We start from the raw sequence: 27769 nt of genomic DNA, 5'->3' as shown, positions 1-27769 counted from the left end.
AACACCGCAGTCCCCGGTGGTATTCAGCACTGAGGGTTATAAATGTTATTATGTCGAGGATTTCAGACAGTAAGAAATGTCCTTTCGAGTGCAAAGTGATTCTGCACACATTTATTCACTTTAAACTGAGCTAATATTAATAATGTTTTAGTAGGAGATGTTTAGAACAGTTAAACTTAACAGAATCTTTAAAGTATACACTTTTTTAATACACTCCCTGCTGCAGTCCTCTTGAAGGTCAGTGTCCCTGCAACCTGCAGGCAACCTTAGACGTCCTACAGTCTTAGACGAAGGAGGTGGAGGGATGCAAGTCGCTCCAATATTTTGAATTTGGTTTGCAGCAACTTTTGTTGAATGTTGAGGGGTTATATATTTCATCTTTACTTCTCAGTTTTACTAAGCTCACACGACAAACAAAGTCTGTCCACCTCTGGTGTGGCATTAAACCTGCCAGTTTCTAGAACTGATGGTAATGTTCCTGAAGGTTCTATAGAGAGAGTGAGAGAAAGCTGATAATTTTTGTTTATACCACATCTCAACAGACAGTTTTTCTCAATATATGTGTAAGATTTTGTTCATAATCTCCTGAAAATCAAAAGGAACTTGGTCTGGAAAGAGAATGACAAATGGTTCAACCAAAGCAATAAAACTAATGAGCCACATTAATATGTTTGTTAAAATCTAACATCTCCTGAGCGTGTTGCTTTGATAGGTTGCTTGTAATGAAAGCGGTCTGGGAATCCAAGCAAACCGTGTTGCCACAGTGTTCTAATAGGAGTCTCTGCAAAAAGCCTAATATCAGATGGGTGTTTTTTTTTTTTTTATAAACCCACTCAAAGCAAAAATCTCCACCAACAGCTTTGTTCCTTGCTGTTCGTTATAGTTGAACACCATCTGGACCTAAAATACTTCAGCCTCTTGGCTGCAGCGATGTGTGCTACATTTACCAGAGAACAGTTTCACCGCAAGTTGTGTCTGATGTCGAGAATAAAACTAAGAAATGAACCCTGAGCAAAATGACTATGTTACATGTAAAAATTACAATATTCTGAATTTTGCAGGACGTGTAATGGTATATTCCACGGATGCGTTCTAAATGTAGCATTTTCTGATTAAGACATGACAGATATGCCAATAGTATTGAGGTTTTTGGAGCATTCTTTGGACATGTACACAGTGCATCATGATAGTTTACAGTCAGCTGGCCAACAGTTTGCAAAGCTGGCGTAGAGGTGCATGCACAAAAGAAAAGCCTACATTTCTGATCAGATGCAGGAAAACACCTACTGTTAAATATTAAGAAAAATTAGGATTTCACCAGGTTTTTGGATCTGCTTTGCTATGTTTTGAATATGATGTATGATATGAGCTGCAGGATGAACGTCATTATTTTAATCTGAATATGCATGGCTGCAGCAAAAGCAAAAAGCAGAGTATTTTGTGCATCTAAATGTAATCATTGTCGCATTATGGTGTGTCTGATGAACGTGTACTTACAATTAGTGACGTCGGGTGGAGGGAAGTTGTCATTGATAAAAAGGGAGGTGTGTTTGGCCACACGGAGGTAAACGACATCAGGAGTTGACTTTAGCGCGGCCACTGCCTCCTCATGAGTTACCTCCTCCAAACAGGAGGCGTTCACCTGGAGACACATGCGGACATAGACTCTATTATCATGTACAGGCATGAACAAACACACCGACATCGCTATGTCGACTGTAACACCACACGAAACTCCACTATGTGTTTGTGGGTCCATGGAGTGTACAAGCATATTAAAATATGAATAGAGGAGTTATATTTATTTTTGTCCTGAATGGTGTGCTGCTGTGTTAAATCACCTTTAATGAGCTTGGATGAAGAGCAAAGGAGTAAAAATCTGATACAATCATACCCTTTGCACATTGCCCTTCTCTAATACACCTAATTCAGTCTTTGAATATAACATACCCAGCAGGTAATATGTAAGAATTTAATAAAGGAGTAATGGAGAGCCTTGTTTCTGCTCAGTTCTCAGGTTAATGCACAAGTCATCCTAAATTTGGTGACATTACTGTGGAGGAATTACATTTCTGGTTTTATTAAGTGCAAATCATTTCATAGTTGGTGTTACTAAGGGGTATTTATGACATGTAAATTCAATATAGAGCTTGAAAGGAAGTTTTTCTTTGATTAGGAAACTAATTGTGTCTTTGCTTTGATGAAAACTAAAATCTACAGTGCATACTAGACTAGAGTATTCGCATGATGAGATGAAGAATGAAGAAGAGAGAAGAGTGTCAAAGAATTCAAAAGAATAAAAGGGAGTTTCTCACAGCTACGAGCTTGTCTCCTATCTGTAGCCGTCCGTCTTTGTGTGCAGCCCCTCCCTCGATGATCTTAGTCACGTAGATGCTGTTGTCGCCCGGGACGTGTTGGTTTCCAACTCCACCTGCTATACTGAATCCTAAACCTGAGAGAAAACATCAACAGCTTTGTTTTCTGGGGATGTTTTTAATGTTATATTTGCTTCATTTACAATTTTTATTTGTTGCAGTGCTGCATTTTCCCTCTTGAGTGCCTTTTCTCAATTCTGACAGTTGATACAGTACAATTAAAGGGTAATAATCAAAAGAGAAAGTGAACCGTCACATATATTTCAGATTTCAATCATTCTAATTGCTCTATTAATCTTTTATTTCCCCTGCTCGATCACTGTGGTGTCTTTGTAGCTGAAATCAGAAAATCATGCCTCGTCATACTTTCTCACTTTCAGGCTCCAGCTCATGTCTATTTTTATATTTCCTTCTCCTGCAGTCAGTAAGTAATAACATAGAAAAAGCATGTCAGCACTCAAAATTAGTCTGGGTTTTACTACTTATGGGTTCCACTGTATGCTCTGTTTATTTTTGCAGCATGTTCTCACCTTTGGGCCCTTTGACCAGCTTGATATCCATGATTCTCTCAGTGAGGCTCCTCCTGCGTCGTATACAAAGTCTGACCAGACCTCCCGCCTCCTTCAGTGCCTCCACAGCCCCGCTGTGGGTCACCTCCCTGACGTCTGCCTCGTTTACCCGGACTATACAGTCATTCACCCTGCACAGCAAAGCCACATACAAGAACAAAGTCGATGATAGTAAAGAATAATGATACATATCACCTAAAACTAAACTAAAAGACTAGTTAGGAGAAAGAAATGTAGACACAAGCTGCTGTCGACACCTTTCAGCTGTTTGGCTTCTTCCCCTCTTAATGTTGAATTAATCGTTGCATCGTTGCTTCTCGAGGTGAAACAACTCAAACAAATGCGACACTTCACGCTTGAACATTTTTGCTGTATTTTTAAGGTGGAAAAGTTTGGGAATGCATCTTTAAAAATGACTCGATGAATCCTGGACCAATCTGCACGGCCAGATCTGGATAATATATGTCGCAAAATGTTATTTTCACAAGTCAGCTGGGACTGGTAAAGCTGCATTCACACTGTGAAGAAAAAATCTGTTCACACAGTCGCTGTGAGGATTTGCCTCCCATCTGGTGACATCTGTTGTCTAACTACTTTATCTGCACAGATTTGTCTTGTTTTTTCCAGTTCGCTTTGTTACTTGTTCTTCACAGACTGCAACTTTAAAGAATTTTAACAAAAACAAGGAAAAGGATGCATATTATAATTAGCATAATTACACTGGCTACCTGTAAGAATGATTTTACCTAGTACCTTCAAACCTTTCCATTTGCCTATTGTTATTATTATTATTTTATTATCATTAATATTATTATTATTATGGTTGTTACAAATAAATCAGAGTAAGTGTTGGGGTTATATATATGTCAAGAACTCATCCTCACAACAAACAAAACAAGTTTCATTGTGTTTCTTTTTTGCTCATCGTCGTGTTTCTTTGATCACATGCCTTCATATAGTTACACGCATGTTCGTTAGCACACACAGTACAGAACGTACTAAAAGAACGTACTGTACAAGCGAGTGGTATTCAATGACTCAGCCTCCACAATGTGTGAGTAAGTGTGTGTGTGTGTGTGTGTGTGTGTGTGTGTGTGTGTGTGTGTGTGTGTGTGTGTGTGTGTGTGCGTGTGTGTGTACCTGAGTCGTCCATTCTGGGCTGCGGCCCCTCCGGGTATAATCTTGGTGATGAAGATGGAGGGGTCTTCTCCAATATGAGGGTTATCAGTCCCTCCTGCGATACTGAACCCCAGACCTGAGTTACCCTGCACATACACACAGACGCAGAGTGTTCGGGAAAAATAAAAATGAACACCATCTGAACGTGCATATTAGTTTTAAAAGACTGTTTCTGATGCTAGAAGCTTAGATGATCTACGATAAATGAGAGTTGCTCCATTTATCTACATTATACTGTTCTCAGTTGCTTCCCAGTTCACTAACTGTTTAAACTAAAGTTGTGACTGAAATCCTTTGCTCATTTAATTTTCCCTGCTCACTATCTAGGAGTTTCTGTGTAAAGGACTACTGTACCTGGTGAGCTCACTTTGTAGTGAAGAGATAACACTTTCAACCGCTACTCTGTGCCGTTAATTACAGTTTTTCTTTCAGCGCCATTCAAGATGGTATATATTCAGTGACCATCAGATGGACAGTTCTTTTCACAATGCATTGTGGGATACTTTGAGTCCATGGCTATGGCATTATTGCCAATTGTTAGCTAGCTTAGCTGACACATGTGGTTAGCCTAAGCTCACTCGCCTCTCCGAAATGATCAACAAAGAATTTTTTTTAAAAAGAAAGCCAAACTGAACAGAAGATGATAATGTTATTCTCCTCTCAGAATATAGAGGCAAATAATCCAAAGTAAATTTAACCCAGCAATATCAAATACACAAGCAGAATATGTGGCAAGAATTAAGTGACGAAATCTGCTGTGAAACAAACCACAGAGGAAGTGATGAAGAAATATGAAAATGTTACTGTGACGGCAAGAAAAGAGAGAAACATCGACAGGAGTCGACAAAACCTGGTGAGTTTAAATAAAACGATAAGGTACAGAGTTGCTGATGCCAATGACAAATCCATACTGTCTAACAAGTTGCACATCCCTATTTACATTTCACTTTTATGGGACTGGTATAGGTCAGATAATATTTTCTGAGGAAAATGGATGTTGAAGACATTCTAGAAATGCATAAAGAAATACTTAAGGGACAGTTCACCTCAAAATCAAAAGAACATATTTTTCTGGCTTGTACTGCTGTTTATCCATCTAGATTTTTTTTGGTGTGAGTTACAGAGTTTGGGAGATTTTGGCCGTAGTGATATCTGCCGTCTCTCCAATGTAATGGGACTAAATGGCACTTGGCTTGTGGTGCTCAAAGCACCAAAGAAACTACATTTGAAAAATTCAAGTTCTCTCTAAAACTCTACAACTTAGAACTAACGGCAGACACTTTTAAAGGGTTTTCCTTACAACATCCCAAGGAAACGGTTACTGTGATTTTGTGCAACTCCCTTTACCCTTAGGTGTCCTTAGATGAAAATTTAAAGGATAGCAGGATTTGCCCAAGCTGTCTTAAACACACCAGAACATCCAGGGATGTCAAATACAAACATTTTGGGTTGGTAAAGCATCCTGTGCACATAATGAAAAAAAGGAAATACAGACAGAGGACAGGGTTTCTGCAGAAACAGCCACCACTGAACACCTCTCGAGGGTCAAAAGTGATGATTGAAAGGGTTTATGTCTACATGAGTCTATACAATATTTTAGGAAAATGTTGCAAAAAAAAAAACTAACGTGCTTTTATGCAACCGAGCAGAAATGTTCTGAGATGCTCTTTATAAGGGGAAATAATTAGAACTTCCTGCTGCAAAAATCTCACACATCATTAACACATCACACACTACAGGTTATATATTACCTCTCACAAAGAAGCATCTATTCAATCTATCTTACGGAAATTAAATTTTTCACAAAACTTCGTCTAATATCCCCCCAATTTTCACTTCTTACAAAACCAGTTTATCATCTGAATAAACATGAAATCTGCCTTTCCTCCTGTTATCACTTCTTACCAAGTTACACGTAACAGACCACCCACATCACCTGATGACAGTCACTGCTCTGTGTCACTGCTCTCTCTCTCTCTCGTTTGTCACCGGGTTTAAAGCTCGTATAATGTCTGTGCCTGTGTTTGCGTGTATGTCCATAGTGTCTTTAAAGCAGATCCCGTCAAGTAGACAGAACCAGGTCACAGGAGAATAGAGTGAGAGAGAGAGAGAGAGAGAGAGAGAGAGAGACGCAGAGGCAGAGCCTCGGGGTGAGAGAAAGGGGAATATAATGAGGGGGGGGGGGTCAGGAAAAAGAAAGAAAGTAGGAAAGGATGGACGAGGAATAGAGAGGAAACAGGGTCAGCGGAGTCGGACCGATGGTGGGACGGAGAGAAGGAGAAGCAAAGGAGAGGAAGATGTGAACTGAGAAAGCTGATGAAGATTTTAGCGTTATAATATTGCTGGTTTAATTAATGTATCCTGACAACTGTTTTACAGAATTTGTCAACATGAGAAGATCAGAAATAACTTTTTGAGGCATATTAAAATAACTTGCCTGTGTAACAGAGTTGCACAGAGATGTTATTATTTCATCTGTTTCTGTTCACAAATATATTCATACATCCTTGTACTGTTTTTTTATTTTTATGAACTGAATCTTAATGCAGTTTACAGTCGTAAAATATTATACATATAGTTAATATTCTAATAATATTATAATAGTAAAACTGAGCCTTTAGATAAAGTAAAAAAGTACTATTCTTGGCATTACTGTGTTACAATATGGAAATAATTTTATCTTGAATAATAACAAGCAACTTCAGGTAGAAGAATATCTGTGTCTTTAGCATTATTTGTGATTTCCTGAATAATGTATTCACATTTGGGTGCATCCCTACTGTGTAATAAGGTGAGAGGTGGAGGTAAACAAACAAGTCTGTGACCTCCAGTCTGTAAAAAACATTTTAGGACTTTTGTTTCCTTAAAACATCACATTGTCATTTTTCTTACTCGAACTCTCTTTATATTTCACAAATTATGATTAGGTGTCCTTAAAGTGATAGTTTGGTGGTTTTAGTCAAAGCAATATTTGGCTTACATCAGTGGTTTCCAAACTTTTTCTAGAATGCCCCCCTTCAGAAGTTTTTAGGTGGCTTAAAACTACCGTTTGCTGTTGACCCTGTCTAAAGCAGTTCATAGCTTGGTGTCCCTCTCTGCTCTCAAACTGGGGACATACCAACATTATCTGCTGTAGGTAATACACTGAATATATTCGTATATCTACATCGCACAATCCCACCTCAATATCCCTTTAATTTATCTCTGGCAAAGAAAGTTTGCTCGACTTCACCATTATTTAAATATCTTCACATAATTTTTCACGAGCACTTAAACAGGAAATAAAAACACTTACAGTCTAAACAAACTACTCTTTATGACAACTTTAAAGTAGAGCCTGACTGATTTGCAGGTCGAACAATAATGGCCTATCACAGTTATACTGGTCTACATCAGTATCAGCATAAATATATTTAATGTATGATTTAAGTTATACTTAAAAATACTGGTAAAAGTTCTGATATCATTTTCGACAGTAAAGTTTGTTGTTAAACTGTAAAATACTTTGCTCCTTTGCAGGATGTTGCATGTTAAATGTAGTGCAACTGCTGATTCAAATGTAATGATGTTAGTCTTAGTTTGCAAAATGATCTTAAGCTCTTGGTTTAACTGGATTCATGAGGTTATAACGATATGTTCTGTCAAATAAGATCTTTTTTTATTGAACCAGTCAGAATTTTAACAAAGCATACACACATCAATATAAAATCACTGTGAAATGCCTATTTCAAATACTCAGTGTGCTAACAATAGCTATCTTAACTTGTTACAATTTCTATCAGCATAAATCTGTTTGGTCTTTTCACACCTTCTATTTCTCCTCTTTATTTGCAAGGGTTTTGTCTCAGCACAGGTTCCAGTTTAAAATAGACTCAAAATGATTTCTGCTCTCGCCAGTGGTGATAATGTTTTAAACGTGATTATGGAGGAGGGTTCGGGGGGGGGCAGGGGTCAGCCTGAACGGGCAGAGGTCCTCTCATCGTGGGCCTGATGTGACTGACTACATTTACAGTACGGTGAGTATAAAAGGCACGCATGTCGGTGGCGTGATTATACTGTATGTGAGTTTTTACCCGCTCCAGCGTGATTTCCTCATACTCATAGTCTGCTTCTGTTCCATTGACCTGCAGAGAGGAAGAAAAGAGAAGAGTGTGTCAATTAAGCGAAAACACTGGAGGCTGTTTTACTGTAATGGACACTAAAGCGCTCATTTGATTTTATGGTAAAGCTTTTGACATCCATAATTTATATGCAGTGTTTTTCTGTTTGTCACGTCGGTTGCTGCTGGGAGGTAAACCACCCTCTCATGTTACATTAAACCTTCATGTTTATCACAGCTTTATCGTATTTCTCACCGTTTCTGCATCACATGTACAGTGTGTACATTAAATATTCTTTGACAGTATATAATCCATCACTGTCATCATCATCGCTGGTGAAGGAAGCCTTCACGTCCTTATTTAAGTAAAATGATTTAATTTCCTTTTACCTTTATTTTTATTTTGAACAAAAACAGAGCAGACAGACAGAGAACATCAAGTCTACTCTCTTAATCTTTAGTACAGAAGGAAATAAAAACAAAGTTCTTCAAAACAAGATAAATATATAGTAAAGAAACCATTCCAGTGTAAAACACAATGTCCAGTGTTTTTCACTTTTTTTTGACAGTATGTCTCAGAGGAAAAGTCAATTATTCCACAGTATAAACTTTCTGAATTATTTCTATCCACTTAGGGACTGTGTGAGACTCTTTATTCAGCCATTTCCTTGTTATTGTGTTTTCTTTTTTACTACCTGTTAGTGGTATTAGTAATAAAAATCTGCCCTGCCTTTTCAGCCTTGTTGGTAAATTTCCCAAATGCACGATACACAAATACTGAAATCAAAATCAAGAAATCCGGGCTGATCGCTGATTTTTCATCAATACTTGCCAAACCTCCTGATTTTCCCAGGATCCTCCTGTTTTTCATTTCCCTCTGCCTGTTTCCTCCTCGGATCACAATTCTCCTTTATTTCCCCCAATTTCTGACAAATTTCCATGCACTTTTTTTTTTCAACAATACGGCTACGCCAAACCAAACTTGCCTAGAATTCCTGTTTCTTGAGGAAAGTTTTAAAGGAAAGGGGCATGCATTTTGAAAAATTGGGGCAGGAGCAAAACATAAACGAATGAATTAAAAGTGATGCATATTAGTTTATGACCGAGATTTAAAAAGTTCACTCCAGAGGGAGGAATTATTCTGTATTCTTTCCTGAGAATTAGCGTAAAATTAGTAGTATTCAACATAAACAACATAACATAAACAAAGATTTGACATGCATTGTACTTATGTGCTGTACTGTTGCAGTGAACTTATTATTTAGTTTTCTTTCTTTTAAAGTCACCAGAATGCCGGAAACAAAGTAAGTATGATCTGACCTCACGTCTACCAAATAACATTTAGAGCGCTCATAAATTAAAATAGCAGATATTTTACAACACATTCTCCAACACTGACATTGTTTAATTATTTTTGGAGATTGAATCTCAAAATGTTTTTACCAGATGATTTCCACAGATCTGAGCTTCAGGAGGTAGACTGTGTCCTACTACTTGAACATTTTCATATGATTTGTATGCAAGATTTTTGATTTTGTATAGTAATTAAAGCTACTAAATATGTAGTGAAGTAAAATGTACCTTATTTCCCTCTGAACTGAATTGTGCAAGTACAGTACTTGTTGAAGTGTTGAGGAAGCTTTCTTTTCTAATTCTAATACAAACTGTGATGTGCTGATAATCTGAATATTATTTCACTCATCAGGTCAAACAAACTGCAACAAATATCAGAATTATAGAAAAGTGAAATCAGACATTTGATCTTTTATGAATGACGCATGAATCCCAGAGATTAAACTGGTAATGCGTACTTAATGATGATGTATCTCTGATGTCATAGTTAAGAACATCCCTGGTGAATTACCCGTGAGCCAATCACGTTGCTCAGCCAGGACGGCCTGTACTGTAAAATATATTAACGTCTGCATTTCCTGACTGAATGGACTGCACGCAGAATTAAACCTGATCCGGGCAGAATATTATAACTATTATATATTTTGTTTGTACTGGGAGATGAGTGTCTTGTTCCTACTATAGCTGCTGCAGGCGCGCGCGCGCACACACACACACACACACACACACACACACACACACACACACACACACACACGAAAACACACACAGACATGCACACGCACAGTGGTCGAGTGGCATCCCAATGGCCCATGTAATCCCCTTGGCTGTAATCTGTGTCTCTGGGCAGTCAGATTAGTTTAGATTTTGAATTTCTGTCGTTTCAAACAGAGGGCACAATCTCCCATCAGCCACCATGTGCAGAGTGTCTGCTATCACCCACCGTATGCCGCATGGCAGCAACAATTATTCACTTAATCAACCGACAACTATTAAATTTATCACTATCACTGTTTTAATAATCGATTGAAAAAAGTTATCTGATTTCAGCTTCTTAAATTTGATATTTTTTTGTCTCCTCTGTGACAGTAAGCTAAATATCTTTGGGTTGCGAACAAAACAAAATATTTAAGGACATTATTTAGGCTTTCAGACGCACTGATTAATGTTGTTCACCATTTTCTGATTTACTGTAGACCAAACAAATATTCAATTAATCAAAAAAATAATAACCAGATTAATCAACAAAATCACTAAAGAAAATAATCTTTAGTTGCAGCCCTGATACACTGTACATATTTAGACTGGACAGGCACCTGGTTAAAGGTAAAAACTACAAACTACAAAAGCATGCACATCCAAATTCCTGCAGACAATGTGAAAAACAACACTAGATGAAGCCCCTGTGAACATTTATTAGGAGGCCACCATTTGCATTTTGGGCCCTTAATGTCACATGGATGTACACGTGGATTTTTCAGTCTTTCACCTGGTTGAAGTCACATTAATTTATTTTGTGTTAACATAAAATGTTGGATTATTCTGAAAAAAATGAGGACAACACAGGACTCAGTAATGAGAATTGCCTGCTTCCCCTGGGTGACTAAAAATCCCACACGGGGCTGTTAAATCTGGCGACTCACTTGCCTTTTCTTGGTTTATCATATTAAACTGAATATCTTTGGCCTGAAAAAGTCACCTTTGTTATTTGAAAAAACAGTTTTTATTATTTTTCAACATTAGATTAAACATGTTGTTATTTGATAGCCAAAAATAAGACAATCTGTGCAGGGGCAAACAATTTGGGCAAACAGATTTCTGACACATCCAATCTTCTGTGACGTCTATGTGATACTTCCTGATTAACGGAGCCCCGTCATTATTAAAATAAGCAATCGACCAATTAACCAATCTTATCAGTGACCTTATTAAAAGATTATTCAAGTTATAACCTCTACTTTCTATAGGCACAGTAGGTGGAAACAGCTTTGTGCATCTGCAGTGTGTTTAAATATATTTTCCTGTTTAAGAAAAGGTTGACAACCACTTTTGCCTCATTTTCAGCTTCACTGTTCGCTTCACATCAGTCATATCAGTGAAATCTGCGTGAGATAAATCTTTTTCTCTCCATGTCTGTTATATTCCAGTCAGTTCAGCAGGGAGTAATTCCACAGTAATTACATAATAAACTTATCTAACAACAACAGACACTGATTCTCTGTGGCAGCTGGCTACCAGTAAAGTGACATCTGGATCCATCTAATTCTGGACCGAGCTTTCTGTCTAAATCCAGGATGCTGCTTGTGCATTTTTATCAGGGAGAAATACTGAAATTACTGAACAAGTTGTTGTAAGTCTTAACACAGTTAAAACCCTTGATATTACATTTTCATGGCTGTTACTTCTTTTTACAGAGAAAAAGATTTGATATCTTACATATTTGGCAAAGTACAAGTACAAGTACACAATTAGAGGAGACACTACTAGAATTTCACATGGAAGCTTGTGACACGATAAGAAATATGTAAAATATAAATCTCAATCTTATTTTTTCTTTTCTCAGAAAACTCTTCAAAGATTACTTAAAGACTAAATCTTAACAAATGCAGAACTGACCGCAGAGATGCTACAGTATCAGCAGGGTGCAAAGTTCACTGTTGGATAGTTTTAAAGGACCAGTGCGCAGGATTTAGTGGCTCCAGCAGTGAGTTTATACTGTGGATTGCCACCAAATAACTACTGCCCGCATCACCCTTCCCATACAAGTGTGTGGGGAAAACAACAGTGGCCATGAAACTTCAGAAAAATACTAAAAGCCGTATCTAGAGTCAGAGTTTGGTTTGTCCGTTATAGGCTATCGTAGAAACATGGCGGCTCAAAATGGCAGCCTCTGTAGATAAGTGCTCATTTGTAGGTTAAATGACTTTTGATCTTTGTTTGCTTTTTAACACTAGACCATGGGAAAAAGTTGTATTACATGCTTCAAGAGACTGTATAGCCTTTTGAGTTGCAACATTTCTATACTGCATATAAACGTGGTACTTTTTGAAGTAAACTTTGAGTCTTCACACTTAGAAGTTGCTGTAGCTGGTCAGTGTGGAGTGTTGATGCCAGAGTGATAGATTGAGTTAGTGTGAGGTCAGCTGCCATTAGTTGCAGAGCAGAGGGAAACATATGGCTGAAAGTATGAACACACATGCCATTTTATCTTAAGCATGTTTTTTTAAATTGATCCATTTGTTAAGATAATAACACAGCAATAGTGATGCTAATTTTTATTAGCATGTCAATGGTAATTCCCTTTAAATACCATCTTTTTTAAATACACATATAAAACTTATTCAGCAATTAAGGTGATTACACACCAATGAAAACATACTTATGACATCTCTGCCATATTCTGCCCAAAAAATACTGTTTACTCACATATGGCGGGGTGTCGACGGTGTCGGTGTTGACCACCACTGGAGGGGGGTTGGCCTGCAAGAGAGAGAAGAGCAAACTTGTTCAAACACGTTTAATTTGAAGGATATTATCATGAAAACAGTAACATCCAGCGTGATGTTTGCTCTGAAACAAAAGATGCAGAAACACACACATGCAGAGATCTGTGATGCCGACTTACTCGTCTCACGTTTTGGTACAGCATGTTGTGTACATCTGCTACAGATTACCACCACGGAGCGACTGCATACACCGCATGACATACTGCACAGCCCTTATATTGGACAATACTAATGTACTACGCTGCAAACCGCACTGTAACGTAACAGACTCTGTTACTACGCCACAAAGTACGATATCACCCTGTACCTGTACATCTTAAGCTGTACTTTAATAGCCTGTAGGATACTGTACTCCACTACTCTGTACTCTCTGTTCTATTGCATGTCGACTGCATTATGGCCTCGTTCAAGCAGCAGCAGATGATTGACATTATCTTCCTCTCGCTTCCTACACAAGCATAGCAAATGACAAACCTCACACTAGCTAATAAATAGCCACAAGGTGTCTTTTTCTCCTCGTGTTTGCAAGGGGTACACCAGCCTCCATCTTATCATTCCACCCTTTAGCCTCCACTAACTTTCTCCCCAGAAAGTATCGAGTGCTGGCCAGTCCAGCCTCTGCAGCTCTAGTCTCCTCCAACAAACCAGTAACGAGCAAACCAGTCCATGTAAGATAATCTAAAGCTCCAGCTCGAGTACTGCAGCCAAAAAACCCAAAAAAGTTCACCAGCTAACCAAGCATCAAACAAGCTAACCCAACCAAATGGACAGTCCACCCAGACTTCACTTCACAGCATCAATGTGCAACAGAGCAGCAATAGCATCTATCCCTCTACACTAATCTCTACCTCTCTCACCCCCCTTATCCACTCCTTTATCTTCTCTCTCTCTCTCTCTCTCTCTCTCTCTCTCTCTCACACACACACACACACACACACACATATCATCTCACTCCGGGTCCCTCTCTCTCTCCACCACATGTCCAACTGTCTGTCAGTCAAGCTGACAGGATGCTTGATCCCACATGGGAACAGACAGAGAAACAGAGAGAGAGCAAGGGGATCAGAGGGATTATAGGTATGGTGGGAGGAGTCAAATCTGCCTGCTCAACAACAGCAATGAGCAGCAGAGGGTGCAGACAGATGAACACAACCCCCCCTCACCCCACCATCATGAAAAACCACAGACACGATGAGAAAAGAACAAAACAGGATGGTGGGAGAGCAGAAGTAAAAGGGAGGATGTGAAAGAAGGAGATGGAGGGCGTGTGGTGTGGTGAGGGGATGAGGTTCAGGGATACAGTGAGGGTCATGCTGACAGTTGCAGCTGTTGGGATCTTTGTGTGTTTTGATGTGCAGGAAGGGGAGAGGTGGAGGGTAATGATCTATATGGGGTCACACTGAGACACTGTGTTATTTGAAGAGGTCTGATCTAAACTCCATCCATCCATTGTCTGTAACCGCCGGGGAACTGAACCCCATCCCAGCTGACATTGGGCGAAAGGCGGGGTACACCCTGGACAAGTCAACAGTTCATCGCAGGGCTGACACATAGACACAAACAACCACTCACGTCACCACAATTTAGAGTTATCAATTAACCAATTAAGCTGCACTTTGGACTGTGGGAAGAAGGTGGAGTACCTGGAGAGAACCCACGCAGACACAAGGAGAACATGCAAACTCCGCACAGAAAGATCCTGCCCAACCACTGCACCACCGTGCTTCCCCCCCGATCTAAACTGTGCTGAAACTGTGCTGTGCTGTTGAATAGTTAAACATATCCTGACTTCCTTGGTTTGAACTCTCTGAAATCATCAAGGATGTTGGATGTTTATTGTGTGTATTCACAATAGACTCATTTCAGATGCTTCACCTGACTGCAGTCATCTCAGCTGATGCTAATGTACTTTAAGCAACAACTAGCATAAAGTTAGCTTGTCTGTCTGTAAAGCTCAGCTGACTCCTTCACCAATAAAACAACAGCACTGTACAAACTGCACAACTTCTGTGTGTGTGTGTGTGTGTGTGTGTGTGTGTGCGTAATTCACAGAGCGCCAAATCCAGTGTATTAGTCAGCTGGTGATTCCATTGACACACCATGTCAGACTGCACGCTTACGTAACATCAATAGGAGTGTGTCAGTGTGTGCGGATGAGGTTGTGTTACATGAAAAGGCCAAAAGAACAAACGTGCAAAAATAAACAAACAAGCGCTCACACACAAAATACACAAACACACACACACACAACATCCATATCCAGACAGTGTTTTTGTCGCACTGTGCGAGTGATTGTTAGTTGTTACGTAATTGCTTTTGCACCAGCTGTGTTACCATGGCATTATGGCTGGGTTCAGCCCAGAACAGCACAGCTTAGAAAGAGATCCAGACTATCCGTGGTTTGTCTCATCATCATCATCATCAACATCATCATCATCATCATCATCATCATCATCATCATCATCATATTTCTCATTGTACACAGGACGGTTAAGATATGCTTAAGAAGGTGTGTGTGTGTGTGTGTGTGTGTGTGTGTGTGTGTAGGCTTTGAGAAATGATTTACCGTCAGTAAAGGGCGCTGGGTTCAGCTTCTGCACCATCATTATAATAAGTCAATTATCAATTAGCAGATGAATCATGATTGGATAAACAGAAATAAAGAATGTCAAAATGATCCACAGCAGCAGTTTGTTAACCTCTTAAACTCCACTAAGACGCCCTCGTCTGCAGCTGACATTACTCTCTTTCAAAGTCTGTGGAGGGATCGGTTTTGAAGCTAGAGTAAGAAAACTGGTATTATATGAAACTAGACAACCTAACGCATCATTTGAGCTGCAAATATTAGTCGATTAATCTATTAGTTGTCAAATATTAAATTGATTGGCAACTATTACAGCAAGCAATTAATAGTTTTAAGTGAAAAAAGTCAAAAGTCTTTGATTTCTTCAGTCTGCTCTGACAGTAAAGTGAATATGTTTTGGTTGTGAACAAAAGACATTTGAGGACGTCATCGTGGGCTTTGGGAAACTGTGATCAACACTTTTCACCATTTTCTGACATTTTATTTTTATTTATCTTAAAGGACAAATTGATCAACTGAAAAAACGATGGACGGATAACTCAAGAATAAAAATAGTTGTTAGTTAGTAACCATGTCATGCTAGCTTGTCTGGAAGAGGGATAAATAACGCTCAAAAGGTAGGCTAAATTTTGGCAAAGGAGAAGCTGCCATGGCCATTTTCAAAGGGGTCTTTTGACCACTCTATGGCTTTCCAAGAGTCTCCCCTTTACAGACATAACCACTCCATGTTAATAACATGCAGTTTCATGCAGTGTAAATGTATTCTTCTCACCTATTCTAAAAATTTGTAACATTCCTGCAAACTGGAGTTCCTGCATTTGCTTTAATTGGGTCTGACTGGAAAGGTGAGACTCTTGTGGATTCAACGAGCCCAACTGTATTCATCTGTGATAATATTAGTCTCTGTAGTTGCCATTTCGTTGTCGTGAGAGCTTTTTTTTTAAACTTGACCACACCGTATAAAATGACCTATTGTGACCTCTAGGATAATCACAACCTCATGAAACTTCACAACCACAAACTAGACACCTAGAGCTTTCAGATGATGGATGGCTTTCTTAGGTATACTGACAATAACAGTGTCTCAGAGCAATTTCCAGAACAGAAGCGCACAAAATCTCAAGGTCATCAAGGTCTTAATGTTGTATTTTGGATCGTTTATCAATTCTCAAGTTGCCTTCGCTGGTTAAATTCTGCACCAAATCTGTGTAACAAATGACAACCAAAGATTGCTTGAACAGCTTGTGAGACCACACGTCAATAATACACTCATAGATAACTCAAAACAGGTACGTCTCTGAAAGGGTTCCAAGTAAGGCCTTTAGAAATGGTTCTCCAAGGGGGACAAGCCAAAGAACACTGTATGGTTCCAGTTAGCACCTTAATTTCTAAGACTGTACTTCAAATTGTATTTGTAGTACAGAAGAGCCTGCATTGAGAGGTGAAGATACACACCGACACACACACAAATACTCCACTTCTAATATCACTATCCACTCTGTCTTCCTAATGCCTTCCAATGAAACTCCATTTGACTGATGAGCTAATCAGACGGAGTGTGGCTCTAATCAAATCAGAATGGCCGCGCTAATCACACTAATCAGACTATCACTACCTGCTATCTCTGATCAATGCGCCCACAGCAGATGCACGGCACAATAACTACGCAACGCAAGCAAATGGTGTGATGTATTATTTTCCTTCATTCACTGTTGTCAATTTATAAAATGCACAAGCCCTGATGTGTTTCTATTTGGTGCTTCTGTCAGTTTCCTACATTTCTGAAAACTGCTCTCAGCAACCTTCAGAGAAAAAGTTGGAGTAACAACCCACACACACTCAACACATACTGCATTTCTGCAGACAACTAAGAGCACAACACTCAAGCATGACAAAGATAACAGGCAACATCACTGTAGTGAGCGTCCACTTCTGTGGTCAGATACCAGTGCAACTCTTAGTGTTGATCTGACAGCAGGCAGTGTTCTTTGTAGACGTCTCATCACATGGTGATATTACGTGTTTGATGGAAATGGATATCACAAATTAGATTTCTTCCTGTCTCTCTTTGTCCCATCATTCCTTTAGCGTCTAATATATCTTGACATGTATTGATTCCAGAAGTACTTTGAACATTAATGGATTATGCAATCAATTTGACTACATAACTTTTGTTATGTTTCTCGATACAGTGCTATTCTTCCTACTTTTTTTTAGAGTTTAAAGGTGTAATGTCCTACATTTTCCTTTAAAAAAAAAGACAAAAAATCACATAAATCCCTAACAGTCACTCATGACCCACTAGACCCACCACTTTCTGCTGCTTCTACAAACATCTCAGACAATTTCTACTGATTCTATCTTTAAGTTATTTTTAGATTGGGTATAATTATCCAACCAAAACTTCTTGCATTTTATTTATTTATTTAAGTTTTGTTGTGTTCTCATGTGCAATTTGACTGATCCTCACTACACTCACCTGCACCTCAACAGGATTTACAGTGCACATACACACAGTTACACCAACAGCATATTAATTAGAAGACAATTTTCTGAAAAAGGTAAAATGTGTGATAAAACAGCTTTATAGTGAAGTACTGTTGTTCTGCAGAGGTGCCCTGACCTACAAATCTTGTTCTCCAAATGTAAGAAAACATGTTTGCGTAAAAGTAGAGGCTTTGAAATGTGTTCAGTGTAAAAGTAAAATATCTGATGGACATTTTCTAGCAGCTATTGTTAACCTGTGCTCTTCTCTGTGGTAAAGCCTCCCTCTCTTATTTGTTTTGTTTTGTTTTGTTTCATCTCTTGCATCATTTTTGTCTTGTTACATCTTTTCTATGTGTTATTGTTCAATTCATTTAGGTTGAAATCCATCTTGATGTTAGAAAGGCGGTTCACAATGATGCAAAATAAAAAATAACAACTTAATTCTCCTTAAATGAATTAAAAATAAAGTAACAAGCTTGCTTTGTGTTCAAAGTAGATGTCTGTGACAAAATGTAGGGAGCAAAAGTAAAATGTCAAAAAATACTTATTACTTAAATACAGTAGGAGTTACTTCTATTCTCTGCACTTCATCATGACTTCAATAGTTTTTTTCAATGAAAACTAAAATTGTGATGCAAAAATTATCATTTCCACCAACTGCGAATCATATCACCATGGCAACATCTGTCAAAATAATCGATAAGAAATATGAACACTGCATAAGAACACTGGCCTAACACTCATCCATCTACTTTCCACCCATCAAACCTACCTGCACATGTGCCTGTATTTGTGGAAAGTGGTGTATGAGCGGCGCGTGTGGGGGCGTTTCCATTGAACATGCGGTCCAGATGTAAGTGTCATTTGGCCACGGCCTGCTCCCGGCCTTGCCCTTGCCTTTGCTCTTTGTGGGACTCTTCTTCACGCTGTCCTTCAGGTTGGGAAACTTTCCTCTGGAGCCCCTGGTGGCCAGGTTGGTCGGTAGCGTGCTCCACCCATATCCGCCCAGCCCCGAACACAGGGGGAGCTGCGGCGAGTGAAAAGGGTGGATAGACAGCGACTGGGAGGCGTGAGGAAGAGGAGGAGGGTAGTGGTGGTGGTGGTGGTGTTGATACTGGAACAGCGAGTGGTGACTGGGTGAATGGAGCTGCACCTGCTGCTGCTGTTGCTGGTGGTAGATTTGGTGCGTCGACTGAGATGAAAGCATGTGACTCGGCGACGGCGGTGGATGGTTTTGACAGTGATGCTGCAGCTGATGGTGACTCGGTGACAGGTGAAGCTGGTGGTGGCTTGGCGACTGGAGCAGGCGAGTTGGCGATTGTGGAGCCACCTGGAAGGTCGGCGACGGCGGAGCTAGCTGATGACTTGGGGACGACGGCGCTATGTGGTAGTAGCTAGGAGATGGCGAAGGAACCAAATGCTGGGGCGAATGGCAGCCATGTTTGGGCGAATGGTGCTTTGGTGAGTGCAGTGGTGAGCATTGCTGCTGGTGATTTGGCGTCTGTATCTGCAGTAAATTCTGATTATGCTTGGAGTGAGAGTGGCCCTTCCCTGACTTGGACTTCCCTTTGCCTGATTTGCTCTTAGTGGAGCCACTACTGGGCTTCTTGGGGCTACAGCAGAACTCATGGCTGTGGAAATAAGTGGTCATCGCTACAGAGATATATAAAAAAGTCACAAAGAGATCTTCTTTATCTTTTTGTGTCACTTGCGCCACATCGTCTCTTTTACAGAGATGACAAAAGGGAGTAGCTCCTCAGAATCACTTGTGTCCGAATAATGTAGGTCATGCTTCTCCCGAACGACCGATCTCTCTCTTTGTCCAGTGTAGAGTTGAGATTCCTGCCTTTCCCCTTTCTCCGCTGTGTCTCAGTGTGTTAAGATCACTAGAATATTAGAAAATTAAAACATGACCTCTCTTTTATTTCCATTTCTTTGCCTTTATGGATACTTAGAGCATAAGCTTGTCCAGCAAAGCAAAATATCCCCTTTAGCGTGACGTTTAACCCTCCTCTTCTCAGATTTCTCCTCTGAGGGTCACAGTGACCCTCTAACCATCCCTCAGGGCTACTTGGTCAGTAGTAAGACAAAAGATGTGGCCCAAAGAAGGAGCAGCAGGTCCACATGGAGAAGTTGAGCCTCCTTCCAGTCCCAGGGTGTCAGTTTCCGTAGAGGATGTGAGTCAATTCATGCACTCCAATGGAAGATTTCTCATCGCGTGATTACACTTCACTTCAATTGTCAGTCACAGAGTAACTCGTGTTATCCATCTGTGTTGCTGCACGCGCTGCCTTTGTATCTTAAGTGTTGGTCGCTCTGTAGACGGTGTTGATTCATATAATCCAGAAGAAACGTAGAGAAGGTAAAAGAGGAGTTTGCGCAGGTTAGATTCCTGTTTGATTTCTTTTTGTTGTCAGATGTGTATCCAGTCTGTCCATCCTGGAGAAATTAAAGTTCAAAAGAGTAAAACTGTCTCAGTCTTCCTTCTTTCATCTTGTCTTGTTTTCTCTTCCCGTTATCATGATTTGATATTAGGCCCACATCTCTATGCACAAATCTCTTTCTCAGCCTCTCTCATCTTTCTGTGCTGCCTCCCTCTCTCAGTGTCTAGCCCCCTCTCTGTCTCTCCAACTCTCCCTCCTCTCCCTCTTTCCTGGACTGGCCAATTAGGGTCTTCCCTGGACTCCTGCACATGACAGCAGCCAGGCATGACTAATCGATAGGCGACCAGGGACAGTGATACAGAGCTCAGAGCTCAGTCAGTGTGTGTGTGTGTGTGTGTGTGTGTGCGTAGAGTGGTTGGAGAGCTGTGATTGGTGGAGGGCAGTCCCTTCCATCAACCTTTGTCTTGTTCTTTTAAAGCATCACAAGGCAGGCCGGGTCAGCTGGAATACAGTCCATGAAATGCCTGCTGTGTGTGTGTGTGTGTGTGTGTGTGTGTGTGTGTGTGTGTGTGTGTGTGTGTGTGTGTGTGTGTGTCTCTATGCATTGGCCTACTTCCTCGTCAGAATGTGTGTCTCTGCTTGTGTGTGCGCCTCCAAGTTTAATGTTTGTTGAGGGTAAAGGTGCATTTCACTCGCAGTGTCTGGCAAGTCAGCCCACCACACGCATACGCGCACGCACACACACACACACACACACACACACACACACACACGCCAAGACTCCAGGTGCAGAGTAGGTCTCATGATGATCGGGTAAAATACAAACTGAGTTCAGTCAAATATGTTCAGGAGCAAAACTGTGCAGCAAACGGTGACCTGACAGTAACACTGCAAATGTCTCTCCTCTTTTGGTCACAGATTGGAACTATGGCACTACTGGTTACTATGGAAACTCAGTACTTTTTGAGTACCAACCAAATGCCGTCTCATGTCTTCATGCAGAAAAGTATGGAAAGCTTGCACCAAATTCTTTGTTAAATTTGGTCCTAATTTATAATAATAAATACAAAAATAATACTTCTGTTAATTTTATATTATATTTCAGTCTGATTTGAACTGATCTGAGGCTGCAACAATAAGTCTGTTAATTGAATAGTTGTCCATCATTAAATTGGTCTGCAACTAGTTTGATAATCATTTTGAGTCAAATTTGAAGAAAAGAAAAAAATGTCTGTGTTGTGGACAAAACAAGACATTTGAGGACTTCATCTTGGGCTTTAATTAATTGTCAGATTCATCAATAATGAAGATAATTACTAGTTGCAGCCCTAATTTGATTGGATTGTTTGTCTCAAGACAAACATTTGTCTCACTCTGGAGAGTGGCGGGCAGGTGAGTGGATCATCCACTAACCAGATTGTTAGTGTTTTGATCCCCAGTTCCTCCTGGCCACAGGTTGAAGTGTCCTTGAATAAAACACTGAACCCTAAATTCCTTCCAAAGGCCACATACAATTTTATAAAAGTGATGGCCCTTCGTGATTCAAATAATACATCTGTTTTTTGTTTTATTTTTTAGAAAAACTACTCAAATGTGATAAAACTTGTGGGTTATTTTAGTACTGAAACTCAGGTCTTGTACTCATGCAAGTATTGGAAAAACAAAACAACAAGTCATCAGAATGTCTTCAAACACACCTATCAGTCAATTCACTGGTCAAGCAGCCTTCTCAGCATTACTTCATTTATTCTGTTACACATGGTAACAGTGGCGCACGTAGATGCCATGGCAGGTAGCTCCTTCTAACTTTGCTATACTTTTCTCTTTTAATCTATTATATTGTCAGCTTTACCGCTAAAACACATAAGTGTATTTCTGTCAGGTGTTGGGTTTGGATGAAAGACCTGTGGACCTTGAGATGGTCAACAAGCATCCTCAACCACCTTCCAGATCAGCTGGACGCAGCACCCGAGTACAAGTGGAAGTGAGCGGGGATAAGAAAGAGACTTAAGGGTGCTCCTGAATAAATGAAAAGTTAAATGGATGAAACAGGACTCAGGCTGGCCAAACCACGGGAAATCAGACTGCAGAGCCCTCGTCTCACAGAGACCTGCTTCACCACATCGTGGATCAAGGTGTTGCACTTCATGGGCATTTCTGAGCTGACAGGATGCAACAAGCAAGACTCCTGCAGGACGAGGGGAAGTGGACTCTGTGTTCACAGGGATGTACTTTGAGTTCAAATACAGACAAAATTGATGGGCAACGTTTCCCAGATATCAAACTTTTTATGAGAATATGTCAACCATCACTGTGATGATGTTGCTGCTAATATTTAACCTGACGTAAATGAAAAAAAATACACTACAGAATTATTTCCTGGGTGCATAGTTATAAATATACTTACATATGTTAATATCTGTATATACTGTTTTAATTTTATTTTCTTTCATACCTTATTCTATTCTACTGAATTTATTTAATGATCTGTGTCTGTATGTGTGTGTAATGATAATAAATGACAATGATAACTTGAAAAATAAATGACAAAAATTCTTAATATTCCTTTAACAATGATGTGCAGAATGACCAGAGAATGGTCACTATCTTAGAATATTACTAGCATTATAAGATAGTGGGCACGATATTTAATATTAATTTGATCATAGCCTCTGGCTTCCTGCAGATGGCTACAGCTGGCATTTGACAAAGAACAGGAGCTGCCATTGGTTTCTACACAAAGCAAACACATGGCAATCCAGCACGAGGTCTAAGCTTCTATAATGTCAGCCAACATATGCCACAACTTGCCCCAAACCAAGCTGATGAGAGCGGGAGAGGCAGATTAAAAAGCAGCACCCATGTGGAGAGCACAAATAGATGAAAAGCGGGTGAGGGTGGCTGTTAGAGCGTTTCTGTTAGTGCTCCCTGTGTAAAGTGCTGCTAGCGCTGCAGGCTAACCGCTCAGTCAGGAGAGGATGAGCAAGGAGAATAGGCTGTTAGCATCACGGCGCTAGATGAAGCCCACACTAATATAGCGCTACGGGGCGGGGTAGGGAGGGGGTGGGCTGTGGTGAGGAATGGTTGAAGACAAGAGATGAAACAAAGGTAGAAGATGGGGGGGAACGAGTAAAGGGTTAGGCTTAGGGTTTGAGTTTTGTTATTTAGGCAAAAACACTTTTTCTGCATCAATCTGTCAACCAAAGATCTATACTACCATATCCACACCAAAGTAGTGACAAACTCCAATCATTATCCTCAAATATTGTTATGTATAAAACATCTGAGTCAGCGTGCCCACACCATGTCAAGCTCTCTGTAGATTTCAGCCCCCACTTCCTTTTGACACGGCTCTGAGAAGAATGATTAAGAAACACATTAAGAAATGCTTCAGAATTAGTCTATGATGCGTGATTCATAAACTCTGCTAAAATGGTTTGTTTAATCAAATCCTCGCTTTATGTTCTGGGTCAGACTGACCCGCTGATAAAGTTTAAAAATCCAGGAAAAACTTCCTCGCTTATTCAGCATCAAACCTTTTCTACTGTACTTAATTAGTGTAATGGATATTAATTAGCCCGCTGAAGATGCACATATTACCCTTAACAGGCCAGTTTGAATCAGAATGAGGTTATCTGCTGAAAAGGGTCAAATTAAAACAACAAATCGTTTCCTCTTGCAATTTCTATGCTGTTCCATCTATGGTGGTTCTGTCTTTAATCTCTAAACTCTTTTCACTCAAAACTGAGCAGAATTAATGAGGATCAAGCGTTCAAAGTGCAACATTTAACAGGAAATAACCTCATGGATGGGGCTTCTAGTGATGTGCAAGACAGACTTAAAACATTCTCTAAAAATCACTTATCAGGTTTTTTTTTTTTGTCCTCACTGAACTCCCTGCAGGGAGACAATATTGTGATACTGAATGTCACCAGCAGGGGGCCTCAGACTCCACTCAGACAGATGGAGCACTGATGGGAACACACACACACACACACACTCACACTCACACACACAGATATACTAATGATGCCCCTCTTCAGTCCTGTTCCCTCGTCATTACCGAGCTATTTGTTTCATCTGTCTGATATTATCAGTACAGTCTGGCAGCATGTGCGATATCATACAAAGATAATACATCCTAGTGCATCTTAAAAGACTGCACAGCAGACAAATAATGGTGATGGAAATACAAGCACACATGGACATAGGGGAAGGGGGGGTCAAATCCAGTGGAATACAGCGACGCCTGAAAATGATGCACAACAGCATGTGGCATGTGAGAAATACAATAATTCAGTTCAGAAGATGCTGTTGTGTTGGTTTGTTGCTTACCTGATTGGTTGGCTTCATCTTACTATCTATATACTATATTTGCTTGTATTTTACTAATTTAGCAAGCACTTTCTTACAAATATCAAATAAAGCATGATGTTACTTTAGGCACACTGACATTAGAGGAAAACTTGATATTACTGCAAATATTGTTTACCAGCATAATTGCATGGTCCAGTCTTTAAGAAAAATAGTTAAATAACATTAAAAACAGTATTTCAGTAAAACACTGACTCCAGAGTAGGGATGCAACAAATGAATATTTGTGTTATTGATTAATCTGTTAGTTGCTTGTTCCATAAAATGTCAGAGAATGGCGAAAAATGTTGAGCAAATATTTTGCCCACAACCCAAAAATATTTAGTTTATTGTCATAAAAAAAAATTTACGTTTAAGAAGTTGGAGTCAGAGAAGCTCCATCAACATTAAAAACTGGTTTTATTGTTCCTGTGTGCTACTGACTGAACTGATCAAACTTCTAGCTGAATAATGGCTGCAGACACGCTGACACCATCTGAAGGTAAACCGTAAGAAAACGCTGCATCTCAACACGGCAGAGCTGTGGTCTCCATGGATTCAGTGGCTGATCAGGCATGTGAGGTTACAGCCTGAGATCTTCATTATCATACATCACACCAGCAGCCACAAACAACGTGGCATGATGAATCGGTATCAATTTAGAGCGCCGGTTGTGATTAGAGCAGGGATTTGTTTTTGGGAATGGGGTTGGGAGGTCACCGTATGGTGTGAAAGACAGAATCATTACACAACTAAACTTTCATTGCAGAAAATGATTGAAAATAAGGTCGATTTTTGATCACTGGCATTTAATTCAAAGCTGCATTAAGTCATATTCCAGGTTTATGGTAAGAAATTGATAAAGGTAAGATAGAGAAGTCACAGAAAACAACACTGATGCACCATTAACAGATCAAGATGGCCACCATATCAACCAGCACCTGCCTACTTGAGCAGCAGAGTAACACGATCGTCCCACTGGAGTCACGCTTCCTGTCAACTGACCAGTTAAAGCCCAATACTCCAATACTCTGGTGTCCACCACACGCTGACAGAAATATCAGTCTTTGACTCGCAGAGTGCGCAACTTTATTCACCACGAATACTCAGCTTGTTTGACTTGTTTGCTGGAAACAGCTGCCGACTACTGTTTTATATGAGGGTTTGAGGAGAGGAATTACTAAAAGAAGCTAAATGCTGTGTAGGCCCACAAGGTAATTTGATTCATTCAAACAATTAAAGGTGCCCTGTGGAGTTTTCTTGTAAATGAGAAAACCAGTGGGACGCATTCTTTCTCCGCAAAACATGTGCAAAGAAGAACATTTGAAAATCTGAATTGTTTACATCCATGTTGTCATTGTCTTTTTCTTCCCTGCCTTTGCTGGTGCACTGCTGTGTTTCTTTGCACGTTCCACCTTCCACCTGTAGTGTATGTAAAACAATTGCCAGAAATGTATATGCATTTCTTTCTTCTATGTGTTGATTTGTTAATTTCTTATGCCAGAAAATAAATCTGGGTAAAAACACGGCTTCCTGTCAGCAGGAGATTATGGGAAGCTCTCTTTTTTTTGGCATCCAAGCATAACTACATGCAGTCTTTATTGAAGACCGCAAAAACCACTTGCTACAAACTGCAGATGGCCATAAATAAAATTGCAGCTTCTGCGATTTTGGATATTGCACTAGGCCGTAGTGTTTTTTATTAATTGCACAGCCCTAGTTGTAAAGTAGTATCATTTTTGCCCACTATGTAAAAAGCCCAATTTTGATTCACTGTTACTGCAGAACTCTTTTCAACTTCCATAAAAGAGCAGAATAAAAAGATCTGTTGAGTGGAGTTCTTGCCATCTGTCTGGGCAAACAAAGAGATGTTTTTACTGCCTGTTACATGCCAGAATCTTGCACACTCATACTCACTTGACTTAACAAGGTTTTGGTCCTCGATCAAGTAAAATTCCTGATGAATTACTTCACCTGGCAAAGGTGTGAGGAACGGGGTGTCGCAAATTAGATGATAGATGGTGGGTGGGAGTATTTTTGGGTTTCCTTTTTGGTGTCCAATTAGGCTCAAACGAAGTTTATCTGAAGTTAATGTAAAGCACAGGTTTAAAACAGAGTAAATATCTGAGTGAAAGTTGTTTGCTTCAAATGTCAATGATCTGCAAATAGCCTTAGCAGGGTTGTTATATGCTGAGAGTTAGTATCAGGGTCAACGGGGGCAGAACCGAGTCTTCATCAGAGCGGATCTCAGATGAACCTCCTCCTCTCACACTGACTGCTGACCTCAGGAAGTGATCCCACATGTGGGGCTGATGGGGAACATCCCCTCCTCAGGTCAGGACACATGTTCAACACTAACCGAGTGGCTCATTCAACCCGGCGTTCGGACTACATTACTCTCTCTTTCCTCATCTATCTGTGTCGCCCTCTGTCTCCCGCTCTTTCTGGTGAAACCCTAGCTTGCAGTCTGTTAGCTACACTGGTTGCGCCTCACTCCAGCTGTGAGCCAAAGAATCAGAGTGAGGTAATACTGCTGTAATGGCATTCTCCATTAAGGATATGGTCTCAGTGTCTGTTGCAGATTAGTTTGCCACTCTGTCTCCTGTCTCTATCTAGGTGTCTACTGTGTCTGCCAGCCTTGAGATCACATCCTCTGTGACTTAATTACAAACTTTTTTTCAGAGTCTAGAGATGCCACCCCTCCTGCCTGTCGAGGATCAAAGAGCTGCAACACAACAAAAAGGTGATTTAAAACTAAAACTAAGTAACTTGCCACAAAGTAATATATTACAGGGACAGTTCACCCCAAAATCTGAAATTCTTCCTCTTACTTACTCAGACAGCTACTGCTCCGTACCTTTGGATCTCTCTCAACGCCTC

The 27769-nt window shown here is 40.0% G+C and overlaps 1 protein-coding gene across 1 annotated transcript in view; it reads right to left on the bottom strand.

Annotated features, from left to right (window-relative positions):
• Positions 1-27769, bottom strand: part of LOC146324311 (discs large homolog 1-like protein) — a 156359-nt gene that overhangs the window by 48892 nt on the left and 79698 nt on the right. The window contains exons 7-12 of the mRNA XM_084723625.1: positions 13002-13055; positions 8197-8247; positions 4085-4209; positions 2906-3075; positions 2316-2452; positions 1498-1642 (exon numbers count right to left, since the gene is read on the bottom strand). Of these exons, the coding sequence (XP_084579751.1) occupies positions 1498-1642; positions 2316-2452; positions 2906-3075; positions 4085-4209; positions 8197-8247; positions 13002-13055 (682 nt within the window). The remainder of the gene's footprint in view (positions 1-1497; positions 1643-2315; positions 2453-2905; positions 3076-4084; positions 4210-8196; positions 8248-13001; positions 13056-27769) is intronic.

The sequence above is a fragment of the Lutjanus erythropterus genome, chromosome 7 (assembly GCF_056507025.1).
Source record: "Lutjanus erythropterus isolate fLutEry1 chromosome 7, fLutEry1.hap2, whole genome shotgun sequence".
In the NCBI taxonomy this organism is placed as follows: domain Eukaryota; kingdom Metazoa; phylum Chordata; class Actinopteri; order Lutjaniformes; family Lutjanidae; genus Lutjanus; species Lutjanus erythropterus.
Note: the sequence above shows the minus strand (reverse complement) of the source record. Positions and strands in the feature narration are given on the sequence as shown.